Raw genomic sequence first — 11925 nt, 5'->3', positions numbered from 1 at the left:
GGAACACTCTGCATAAATGAATAAATTATATATAGCGAACAATAGCAGCGCTACCTATAAACAATGCACCATTCCAGAACTATGATTTCGTAGACTCATTATGCCATGCTATTTTCATTTGGTTCTCGCTGCCGGTCAATATTACCCAGTCTCGGAAAGCAATACATCATGCCCTTACCTCCTACGACCGAACCGTCCCTTGCCACCACCATTTTTACTCCTTATCTTGAGCGCCCTGTAGTTGGCATGCGCCGCCGCCTTAATTTTTCGCACCTTTTGGACAAATTTATTCTCGCTCTGTTTTGCTTTCCCGCCCTGGTTGTTCTTATCTTTAGAACGGGTATTACCTTCGTCCTCACTATCCAGATTATCTCCGCCAGCGGAAAAAGGACCCTGAGACTCGGCCGCGGTAGCCAGCTCATCCTCACTATCTTCCTCAGGAATGGCAAATTCAGGAGCTTGCCGCGGCTTCGCGCGCACAGGACGCATATAAACCAACCTAGTAGTCCTCTTTTGACCTTTCTTCTTCCAATATCTTTCAGGTTTCGAGGGGGTATTCGTTGGGTCTGGGGCGTCCAAGTTGCTGTCTGGAACCTGACTGTCTTTGACAAATACCTTACCTGCCTCAGCATCCGCAGCTTCGGCTTCACGGAGCGCGTCCATATCGTCCTGTATCATTTCATCTTCTAGATCACGGAGCCCCTGCACGAGTTGGCTAAGCCCTTTACCCACCACTTTCTGCGGCATCCGTACAGCAATTGGGCTGGTGGTGTTGATTTTACCCTTCCCATTGTTCGTTGTGCGAGGAAATAAAACGCTCCTCCGCCGCAGAAACGTGGGTGTCTCTAATTCGCTACCGTTTGTTTTCCGCGATGGAGTGGGTTGAGCAGGAGAAGCGACTTCGTCTCCGACGTTGGCATTCCCTTCGTCTGCTTCTATAATAGTGGCGTATCGCATCGTGCTTGGAGTCCCAAAAAATTTCGAAAGATAGAATTTCTTCGCCGATGAAACTGGTGTTAATGAGTATCTTCGTGGGCGGATAGCAGACCCATGGTCTCTACTGGGAGTTTGCATCTTTTTAGTAGGAGATGGCGTGGCCGTCGCATCGATGAGAGTCGACTGTTTCTGTCTAGACGACGGAGCTGCTGTGTTCGGGCTCGATGGGGAGAGCAAGTCAAAAAGCCCCAATACTTTGCCATCGCGCTGAGGAGTAGGGCCAATGGCTGCCCGAAGAGGTATAGGAGAAATGTTTGGTTCATTGGGGCTAAGCAATCTTCTAACATTTGGGGGTGATTCGTATGGATCTAGATGAGACGGGTGTTGAGGCGCGGAGGTATGCTTTGCAACTTTTCGAGGAGTCGCAAACGCGCAGCTTTCGTGTCCGGCTAGGCTGTCGGTAAAAGGATACGTGCGCTTTTTTTGGGAGCGTGCCGGGGAGATTGCATTATGATCCGTAGTGCTTCTATCGAGACAAGACGATGGTTTCTGGGATCGAAGTCGTGAATAAGTTTTGTACTTTGCAGCTGTCCAACTTAGCATGCGACTCGATGAAGGGACATTGAGGGGCACCAGAGAGACCAGCACCTACCTATAGCGGCGTCCTTTTTGATGTCTTCTCGCGTGGCTTTTCGGCCTTCATTTGCGTCAGAGAACGCCTTTTCCCACTCCTTTAGCTCGGAGCGGAGAGAAGCCAGTTGCTGTTCGATGGGTGAACCAGCGGAGGTTGCCATTGTCAAATTACTGGAGAGCAGAGCAATTATATATCATGGGAATGAAACAGTCATTTGATGCCCACGGAGCATGAGTATGTCACTACGGAGTGCTCCGTACCATGATGAACATTTGCCCTTCAAAAAAGTTTCCAGCCGAAATTAGATACTAACCAACAAACGCGTCGCGTCTCCTACGCGTCCACCCAATGACATCAACCTCACTACTCCGTAGTTAGTTACACCAAACTCCAAAATTTATCCCATGTTTTGTAAAATTTTTGCCAGCACCCAAAAGTTCCCCGTGTTTTGCTCTCTGTTAATCCATCTGAGAACCCAGGCATATTTTGGATGAATTGAAGCACCACTCTATGCGACCGTGTACACTACCAACTTGTCAAACAGCGTTTGTTATCAAATCCGCCCCGGAGCTGGAAGTCGGGGTGAACCACTTTGCCCTTTAAAATTGTATACTTGACAATTCCTTCACAATGCTCTGGTCGAACTCGTGCGAGCCAGATCATCTGTTCTGCCTCCTTCCGGTAAATAAGCACATTTGCCGAAAATTTATGCCCGCCCACGTGCGAGACGAAGTAAACACTCACCCCGCCAGGGCGGTCGTCACTGTCGTCGCGATGGAGCCCGAGAGGTCGCAGATGGCGCTCAAGTTCGCGTTTTATAAGTGGTGCTGATATCCCGCATCGTGCATCTCGACTTTTGTGAGAACAAAGTAGGACTACATAGTCTCGCTGGCAAGATCGAGGTGTCAAACGACGCCCTGTGTCGGCATCATTTCGCTCGTCTACAGCTAGGGCTTCAATGAAGCGGCTCTTCAACTCCGGAATATCTCCAACTCGCACTCTGTCGACAAACGTAAAGGAAGGCAATAATAGAATAGTAGATTCGTCTTGGAATTTAGGGATACAGCATCGGTGCAGGCTTGTGAAGTTGGTATATTCGATGCAGAGACCATAATGCGCTGCGGGTGAGTGTTAGCATATTGATCCTTGCATTGTACGAAGACCGGGCGATGGGTGTATGGAATACGAACACCCTGCTCTGTTTGACGCGAAGTACTTGCAAAAGCTTCCATCAAGGTTCCCTGCATATTTTCCACCTTCGGAACCCAGTCCGACTTGCCTGTGGCCACAAGGACATGAGTCGCAAACGGCTTGACCTTGCCATAGAGCCGTCGTTGGTTTTCGGTCATGAAGCGCGAAGGATATTTTATCGTACAATCTGCACAGTCTCTGGTACAATCCGGGCCGTCTGATTCGGGGTCTACCGTGGGAAATATGTATCCATCATTTCCTTTCGTTCCCCAAACCGACCGCGCACGAGACACGAGTGAGTTAAACATCATGGACAGACTGGAATCCGCGGTTGTGTAGAGAACAGACCCGATACTAGGATTTTTTTGGTTTTATAAAACGTCGAAATGTATTTGCCTGATGCCAGCTCAGCGTTCCATTTAAGAGTGGAATCATATATCTCTGCAGCACCACAGGCAACACCGAGCTATCAGGTTATCTCCGATCCTTGCGTTTTCTCGCTTTCCGCATGATAAACTACATGTGTACTCCCCACTGGCTAGGTGATTGGAACGCTGTTGAAGGCGTTTCTGAGAGATTAATCCCCCGCCAAGGAGTCGACTTTCCTTGCATCCTCACACGGTAAGCCATAGCTGTGCCGCTGCATTAACTAGATTGAGCTCGCTTCAAGAGAGACAGCGAACAAACTGCAAACTAAATCGCTGCTGGGACTGAAGTTACTCCGCAATTCCGCCAATCGGAGGTCGGTCTCGAAGTTGCTATGGAGTTGCGGATCTTATTGCCGAATCCCCGCTGGATTTGACGGATTTGACGGATCTATCGGGCTCCAGCAGTATTTATGCAGACGACGTCGCCGCATCATGTCCATCTCCCCAAGATCGAAGACGGAGTAATCGATTGCAGACTGTGCGCTTATCTGGGTGGCAAAAATGGTAGACGAGCAAGAAGTCGTGGTGAAAGCGTGTCGTGGTGTCTCCGAGCCGCCTCGGAAAAAGAGAAAGCGTAGGACGCTGGCTTGTTTGCCGTGTCGCAACAGAAAGGTCAAGTGTGACTTTGGCCAGCCTTCTTGCGAACGGTGTCTGAAGACTCCCTGGCCAGAGAGATGCACCTATGAGAACCGCCCACCAGCGTTTCATGCAGATTACGAGCCCTCAGCGCCGCCCCGTCCTGAGGTACCCCTGGTGGCGCCAGAGCCTGACCAGGTTGAGGGCCAAAATCTGAAAACCCTTGAGTATTTGGTGCAATGCCTTGCTCAACAGTCAGCTCATTCATTCCCGACTCATACAAACCCATCCCGGGCGCCCTCTCCCAGGGTCAACTTCCATGGAGCGGACCCTGGCGAGAGTCCTGTGTCCAAACGACCAACCACACCCGCGACCATATTCAATGCTACCCTCCACGGAAGAGAAACAAAGACCCGATTCCATGGCTGTAGTAATATCTACAGTTTGTATCCAGAGGTGGGAATAGTCTTTCATAATCGATAGGAGAATATGGTATTGATGATACCGTCCAGTTTCCAGAACTAAAACAATACCTTCATCGGCTGAAGTATGAACACCCTGTCCTTGCCGGCTTTCTACGTGACCTGTCCAAGCTAAAGGAAGGCCGCGTCAAAAAGCAAACATTACCTGGGGAGTTAGCCCTTGATAGCAATTATCTAAGTGGTCTGCTCCCACAATGGTCAGTGATTGAGAGCTGCATGGGCATTTACTTCAATTCTTTCGGAAGTGTGAGCAGGCTGTTCCATAGACCAATGTTCAACCAACAACTACAGCTTATTAGGGACCGTCCACAGTCCGCCCCACCCCTTTTCATTGCTCAGGTTTTCCTTATTATGGCAATAGTATGGAACGGCCTCCCCGATGGAACTATCACTCCGAGCACTGTTTCAAACTGGATACGATGGGCAGATACTTGGCTACAACATTGCGGGATCAAACGCCCAACTCTCGCCACATTACAAGTTCGATGTCTCCTTTTGCAGGCCAGGGAAGTAAACCACACGCAAAGAAACCAAGCATGGGCTGCCACCGGAAACGTTGTAAAATTAGCAATGTCTGCCGGGTTCCATCGCGAGCAGCCGCCGGATTGCCGAATTTCTATTTTCAACAGGGAAATGCGGCGAAGGGTTTGGGCGACAATCTTAGAATTGGACCTTCAAGCGTCTCTGGATCGTGGTATGCCGCCAACAGTGCAACATGCCGACTATGACTGCTTGCCTCCATTGAACATTAATGATGAAGATATTCAAGAATCCACCGCTGAGATACCCATACAAAAGCCTTTAAGCATTCCCACGGATTCTTCCTATCAAGCCATGGCAGCCAAATCTTTGGGTTTGCGACTACATATTTGCTCACTGATCAACTCCCCACGACTTTCGATATCGTCTTCCCAGGTTTTAGAGTTGGACGAGGCTATATATCAACAACTTTCTGGCATTCCAGGGTGGAAAGGGGTCGGCGATTCTGATGTTAACGCGAACCAGAGAATATTGCTATGGCGAACGCTGCTTCAAATACAGCTTCAGCGAAGCCAGCTCTCGCTGCATTCATCCTGTATCTTAGGGGATTCGAAAGCAGGGACCTTTGCGCACTCTTCCCGTTCTAGATTAGATGTGGCCATGTCTATCCTATGCCACGAACAAGTCCTCTTAGACCAACTCGGGAGAAGGGCATGGTTTACTTTGAGTGAAGTTATTATGCAATCTGCAGTCACTATTTGTCATTATCTATATACGTCTGATAGTGGTGTTGGTAAGCTCAGGTTTACCCTGTATCCACTCTTCTCCCTGCCAGAACTCTAGTCTAATGCCACCCTCGCAGGATCTTCTATAGTACGGCAGATACTTCCGAGCCTTACACAGACCTTGGTATCTCTGACCGAGCGTGTCCTGCCTTGGTGGGAGGAGAAGTTCACCGCTGTCCAAAAGGGAATGAGGGAGTATTTCATCCTATGCGTCATAATCTCCATGGTTAAAGGAAAGCTATGGCCAGAATCAATCGACGCGCACCGAAAGGAGAGCATTGATCGAATGACGACGTTGTGCTATAATACCCTATCAAAGCATATGGGTCGATCGAAGCTGGATATATCTGAGAAGAACTGGGTGCATTTTACAACAAAAGCCTCTCCTTGTTTCTGGCTTCGATAAACTAACTCTTTTACAGACTCATCCGATTGAATCCCCGATCGCCGCTCCAACAGACTCGAATTATCCTCCGTCCAACGATTCTTTGGATATCACTGTGTGTACCATTGAGCTCTTCCTCTTTCATGCTATTCCCTGGTCTATTTTCACTGACAAACTGTTTTCTTTTTGATACCAGTTTTTTGAAGATTGGGACGCCATTTTCGGAGATTTTACGACTGAATTTTCTGATTTTGGGGCTTAATAATAAATAATCTATGGCTATACGCTCCACCAACGTCTTACCGGAGTCAATCTCCACGGAGACCCAACTGCAACGAAGTTGTGAAAAGTATAAAAAAAGCTCCGTTTTTGCCCAAAAAAGAACCGCTATCACTCGATGCTCCTTGTGATTAACGTAGATCCTAATTCTAGTTTAAGAACCGAGCTTTTATGACCATTTTTATGACAGTGGGGTACACAAGCACTTAAAACTCGGGACGGTGGTCCGCATAGACTCGGAGGCACAAAGCAACTGGAAAGTTTTTCATTCATAGCATATCATTTCCACGAAATATCATGCCCAAAAGCACCTCATCAAAGATATACAAGAAGAACACAAAGGGACTCCGGACACAAAAGTAGCTTCACGAAAACCAAACCGACCAGCCTGATCCACATCTTAAGCCTAGAATGCTCGCCCCGCTAATTCACGATAAACATAAGAAATGGGTATCCGGATAGCAATCTAAACACTATTCCCGGAGCGGGTTATAAGCATGACACTGCATCTTCAAGCTTTCTTCGCGATATAATCTTTATTTTCCACAGTGACGCTCTTGGTCATGTGGTTAACCTTATACACTCCTACAAGCCGCGCGGCAAGTTCAAACTACGGAGGAGAGAAGACGATGTTAGCAGTGACAATTAAGATCAAAATATAACCAATGAAAACCCGGTGTAAGTAAATTTGGCCAACTCACCATGTTATTTCTCAACGAGATGACAATGAACTGCGCATTTTTCGTACGCTCCTTGATATATGAAGCAACAATAGAGACCTAGCAAGCATGGTTAGACGGCACAAAGTATGCAATCCTAGATGCCCGCGGAGTGTACTCACGTTCCTAAAATCTAAAGCAGCATCAATTTCGTCCATGACATACAGCGGGGTGGGTTTGTAGTGATGTAAAGCGAACACAAGGGCCAGACTGGACAATGTCTTTTCACCTCCAGATAGATTACTGATATTTTTCCAGCTCTTCTTCGGTGGCATAACGGAAAACAGGATGCCTTCCGAAAAGGGATCAAGAGAGTCCACGAGTTCGAGTTCTGCGTTACCACCCATCGTAATCATTTGATACATCTCCTTCAGGCGAAGAGAAATGGTGCTGAAACCCTCCATGAATCCTGTCAATCGAAGCGAGCGAAGGGTATCAAGGCGAGATTTAGCATTGTCACGGCTTGCCAGTGCGCTTGCAAGATCGGCAGAACGAGATTCGTGCTCCGCAACTCGACGCCGATATTCAGCCAGAACAGACAGATCCACTTGAGCATTTTGAGTCTTTTCCTCCAACGCGGCAATGACGGCTTTGAGGGATTCTTTATTCATGCCAGACAGCTCGTCCTTTGTATATACAGGAAGCTGGTCCGATTCTTGTTCCTCGCCAAGGTCGCTAATGTTCTGTAGCGAAAGTTTCGACAATTTTTCTTCCCAATATCTGCACCGTTTCTGATTCTCGACCAGAACCTTTTGATTTTCCTCTAACTTGTTGCGCATTTCTATTTCAACCGCACGGGTCTCATTGAGTTCGGCTGTCTTTTCATTCAGCTCAGCCTTGAGCCCAGCAAGTTCTTCCTTTTTGGATAATAAAGCCTAAAACAAGTTAGCGAATAAATCCGTTTCATGCCCTACGCTGATACTCACTTCCTGCGCTGCCTCAGTTCTTTCTCTCATTTCTGAAACTATGTTGGCCTGGTCCTCATTCTCCTGAGATAATCTGTCGAGTTCCTCTGCAAGCTGCTCAAGCTCTCCTTCGGAGTCCACACGAGACTTCTCATGTTTTACACGAAGCTTAGCATTCTTGGATTTCGAGACTTCGGCACTGGACACTTCTTCTGTAAGGAGTGAAATTTGCTCCTTAAGTCCATCTACCTTGGCTTTTTGGCCACGAAGTCTCACTCCACCGATTTCCATGATCTTATTCTGCAAAGTTTGGATCTCTTCCTCAACACCGGCTTTTTCTGCACGCAATTGATCGATCTCTGCTTCCAACAAGGAGATATGCTTTCTGAGCGCCGCTGCTCTGCTGTCATCATCCTTGGATGGTTTATGTTCAGCAGTAAGCTCTTTGACTCGGCGTTTGGCGTCCGCCAGATTGCGGCCGGCACTCTCGATCTCGAGCTGAAGCTTCTGGATGGTGGTGTTCAGCTTAGGAATGTCATCGTTTTTGCTTTTCAATGAGGATTCTAATTGGCGTTGCTTTTCTTGAAATGCTTGGAATCTCTTCTCCATATGGTCACGTTCAGCGTCAAGCTTCTCTACCTGGTCCTTTGAAACTTCCGCCACCCTCTTTGATGACATGGCGCCCCTAGCGACACGAGTTCCACCTCCACTCATGGTACCGGAAACGTCAATCAGCTGTCCATCAAGGGTGACGACCCTCCATCTTCGAGCCCCGTACGCAATCTTATTGGCTTGTTCTAAATCCTTTGCAACGAGGGTGTTCTGCATCACGCTATAGAACGCCGGGCTGAACTTTGGATCAACAGGCTTGACTAGATCGAACAATCGCGGAACGCTGTCCGGAGTAAATATGGGAGACATGTCTCTGCGAGGTAACCTGTCCAGCAGGATAAAGTTCGCTCGGCCGAGATTGTTTTTGCGAAGATATTCGATACACTGCTGCCCGACCTCCACAGAGTCCACTACAAGGTTGTCCAGGGCAGGGCAAGCCGTCGAGATGGCAACATCGAATTTCTCTTCGATTGTCCCGAGGTTTCCGAGACGCCCGTGGAATCCCTGAATACGACCTGACTCTTTCAGTCGCATTAGGCCCGCAAGAACGTTGCCCTGGTTCTGCGTGCTCGTGAGGCTCGATCGGGCCTCTTCCGCGTTCTGTCGAGCACGAGACAGACGTGAACGATATTCTGGTTCCTTGTCAGAGAACCTCTGTAATTCTGCTGTTAGAGTTGCAACTTCATTTTCGAGCTCCGTCAGCTCCAAGCGACGCTGCTCTAGCTCGTGTGTTTTGGCCGCACCCCCCTCCTGAATGGAAGCAATCTTTGCCTGAGCTTCTTCCAAAGCTACAGCACCTGCATTGCTCTTTTCATGAAGAATATCCAGCTCACTTTGAGCCACAGCCATCGCGGACAGCTTCTCGTTAATTTTCTCGTTCCACGGTTCGAGACCTTTTTGCATAGCGGCGATCTGATCAGAAAGACCCTGTGTTTTTCCTTTTAGGCTCTCACGGATGGACGCTAGTTCCTCCTCTTCGCGTCTCATTTCCTTTTCGAGAGACGCGATTTCTGCAGTTTTTCTCTCAACGTCATCGGCATGCTTTTCGACTAAGCTCGCACATTCAGAAGCTGCTAAGCGACTAGCTTGCATGGCCTTTTCGAGTTTCTTCCGCTTGTTTGCCAGGAACTTGCGCTTTTCTTCCAGTTTGACTGATTCTTTATCATATTTGGACATCTCCTTCGCGATCGCTTGAGTTTCCTTCTCCATGGCCTCATGTTCCTTTGTGCTTCGCTTAAACTGCCGTTGAAGGTCCTTAATGCCCTCTTCATTCCCCTGATGCTTTTCGAGCTCGAGGTTTAACAATTCTTGCATCTGCAAAATAGCCTCCTCCGTAACTCTCGTGTTATCATTGCATTCATCGATGTAAATTTGATACAGAGCAGACTGCTTTTCTACAAGCTCATTTTCGTCTTTGATGAACACCAAAGCCTTGTTTTTCTTGTCTTCAAGGGAAGATTTCTCTTTCTCAACGTGCTGGACGCGGCTGCTTTTCTCTGAACAGACTTCATTTAGCGTTTCAACCTCTGCCGCAGCCTCCTCGATAGGAACCTTGTATTTCGACGTCCCTATTATGTCTTCCAAGTACTCCAGAAGACCATCATCATGGTCATTAGCAGCTTTTGGCTTCATCTGAGCGATCGATTCGACTTCGCCTTGTAAGATGAGGAAGCGTTTATGATCCAGATCAATGCCCCGAGCTCGAAGAAAATCGGTGACCGTCGTGAAGTTGGTTTCCTTGCGGTTCATGTAATATTTGCTCGTATTGTTCTTAAAGGCTCTCCGCGAAACAACGAGCTGTGAGTTTTCCACAATTTCGTGGCCGCCTCCTGGAAGATCGAGAACTTCCTGAAAATGTACCTCAACCTCACAGAATGGGAGGTTTGGGAAATTGGCGGAGTTATGAATGAGAGCGGAGATCTTGCCTTGTCTCATTTTACTGGCCCGGAAGCCAAAAACAAAAAGCAGTGAATCAATGACGTTTGATTTCCCAGAGCCGTTAGGTCCAACCACCGAAGAAAAGGAGGCATGAAATGGGCCAACAACCTGTCTACCTGCATAACTTTTGAAGTTAGTCAAAACTAGATGGGTGATGACCATTCGTGGTTTCGGCCCCAAGGGTTCTTCCGTAGGAGGTTGCGACATCGCCCGAGATTTCATCAAGATATCTATTGGCTTCTCCAATGCAGTCGACATTGGATTAATCGCTTCAATGTTAGATGCTTCAGGCAGCGCTCTTTGCAGAGGAATTTCATCGGTTGGGTGTTGTACTGAATCTGTAGGGGTTGCCTCCCTTTCCGATGAAGCAGGATCATGTTCTATGGACGGTACTGCCGCAGGGTTAGCGCTAGAGGGTTCTTGCTGCGGCGCTTCACGTGTAATACTTCGACGGGATAGTCGTCTCCCAGTCTCTGTGAATTGTGTGGGTGTTGGGGTGGCACTATGTCTTTCTGATGATGGAGTCGATTCAATCTGTCGAGAAGAACTCCGACGAGACAATTGCCCATCAGTCTGCTCTGGCTGCATGGGCGCTGGTGTGAGGCTATGTCTTGTTGAGGATCTGCGTGGCTCAACATGTTGAGAAGTACTTCGACGGGATGAGCGTCGAGTGGTTTCGGCTTGCTGGATGGGCTCAGGAGGAATGCTGTGTCTTGCTGAGGATGGAGTTGGCTCAATCGACCGAGAAGTACTGCGGCGGGATCTGTGCGAACTAGGCTCTGGAGATTGTGAGGGTGCTGGTGTCGGAATAGAGGAGAACTCCACTCTGGGAGTAACTGAAGACATACGAGTACTTCGATGAGCCGTGCTGTGTCTTGACCTGGAAACACTTTGCCTTCGTGTCGGAGACTCTGGATCCCCAATTATAGCACTCGCTTCCACTCCGCTAAACGGATTCGATGTTACTAGGCTCTCTCGGGTCTGGGTTCGTCGGGTCTTCCGCGGGGGCTGCACAGTAGACTGGGAGGATTCAGCAATACTTTCAGCAGCTTGTCGTCGAGACGTCCGTCTTGCGGCCGTCCGATTTGGGACCGGAGTGTATTCTTCATCGTTGTTGTCATCGTCGTCTTCAGCCGAAAACGTCGGGGTTGCTCGGCCGGACTGCAACTCATCCTCCGAACTTTCTTGGACGATTAATCTTTTCCTCGTAGAAGCACGCCGTGGAGGGCGCGACTGCGATATTGACGACATTATTGCGTCTGGACTACTGTGTTAAATTGTCGGGGAATGTCGAAGGATATGGTCCCTCCATGTCGACGCGAGGGTTTGTTGTTGGGATGGCTGTTTATCTTTAACCCGAAGCAGCGCCGGTCGCTAGCGCAAGCCACTTCTGTGGCGCACGCTGCATTTATTTGGTAAGAACTATACGGTGTAATTTTATACCTCACTACTCTATTGGGTAGAATATACGGGGCTCTGTAACGACAGCGTACGTTCGAAGGTAGCCATGCTGACTAATCTATTACGCTTGGACAATATTGCACTGCGGCTGATCGCAGCATGCCGACTGAGGAG

At 48.5% G+C, this 11925-nt stretch overlaps 4 protein-coding genes across 4 annotated transcripts; 1 reads left to right on the top strand and 3 right to left on the bottom strand.

Moving 5' to 3' along the window:
* Positions 1 to 3: 3 nt before the first annotated feature.
* On the bottom strand, positions 4 to 1790 carry CIMG_11562 (uncharacterized protein). Its single transcript, XM_012358504.1, has 2 exons — positions 1589 to 1790; positions 4 to 1523 (listed from the first exon to the last, which is right to left on the bottom strand). The coding sequence occupies exons 1-2, from the start codon at positions 1728 to 1730 to the stop codon at positions 175 to 177; spliced, it is 1491 nt and encodes a 496-aa protein (XP_012213927.1). The 5' UTR covers positions 1731 to 1790; the 3' UTR covers positions 4 to 174.
* A 305-nt stretch (positions 1791 to 2095) lies between these two features.
* CIMG_11561 (sucrase/ferredoxin domain-containing protein) lies at positions 2096 to 3069 on the bottom strand (the record flags this gene model as incomplete). The annotated part of the gene is made up of 2 exons (XM_012358503.1): positions 2096 to 2688; positions 2757 to 3069. The coding sequence occupies 2 exons, from the start codon at positions 3067 to 3069 to the stop codon at positions 2096 to 2098; spliced, it is 906 nt and encodes a 301-aa protein (XP_012213926.1).
* A 621-nt stretch (positions 3070 to 3690) lies between these two features.
* On the top strand, positions 3691 to 6295 carry CIMG_05519 (uncharacterized protein; the record flags this gene model as incomplete). The annotated part of the gene is made up of 5 exons (XM_001246077.2): positions 3691 to 4221; positions 4278 to 5520; positions 5590 to 5873; positions 5935 to 6012; positions 6094 to 6295. 5 exons carry the CDS (start codon positions 3691 to 3693, stop codon positions 6157 to 6159), a joined length of 2202 nt encoding a protein of 733 aa, XP_001246078.2. The 3' UTR covers positions 6160 to 6295.
* A 316-nt stretch (positions 6296 to 6611) lies between these two features.
* On the bottom strand, positions 6612 to 11633 carry CIMG_05518 (nuclear condensin complex subunit Smc4). Its single transcript, XM_001246076.2, has 4 exons — positions 7822 to 11633; positions 7018 to 7770; positions 6878 to 6955; positions 6612 to 6786 (listed from the first exon to the last, which is right to left on the bottom strand). The coding sequence occupies exons 1-4, from the start codon at positions 11599 to 11601 to the stop codon at positions 6688 to 6690; spliced, it is 4710 nt and encodes a 1569-aa protein (XP_001246077.2). The 5' UTR covers positions 11602 to 11633; the 3' UTR covers positions 6612 to 6687.
* Positions 11634 to 11925: the final 292 nt, after the last annotated feature.

The sequence above is a fragment of the Coccidioides immitis genome, assembly GCF_000149335.2.
Source record: "Coccidioides immitis RS genomic scaffold supercont3.4, whole genome shotgun sequence".
Lineage (NCBI taxonomy): Eukaryota > Fungi > Ascomycota > Eurotiomycetes > Onygenales > Onygenaceae > Coccidioides > Coccidioides immitis.
The sequence above is the reverse complement of the archived record's forward strand: the minus strand, read 5'-3'. Positions and strand labels throughout refer to the sequence as shown.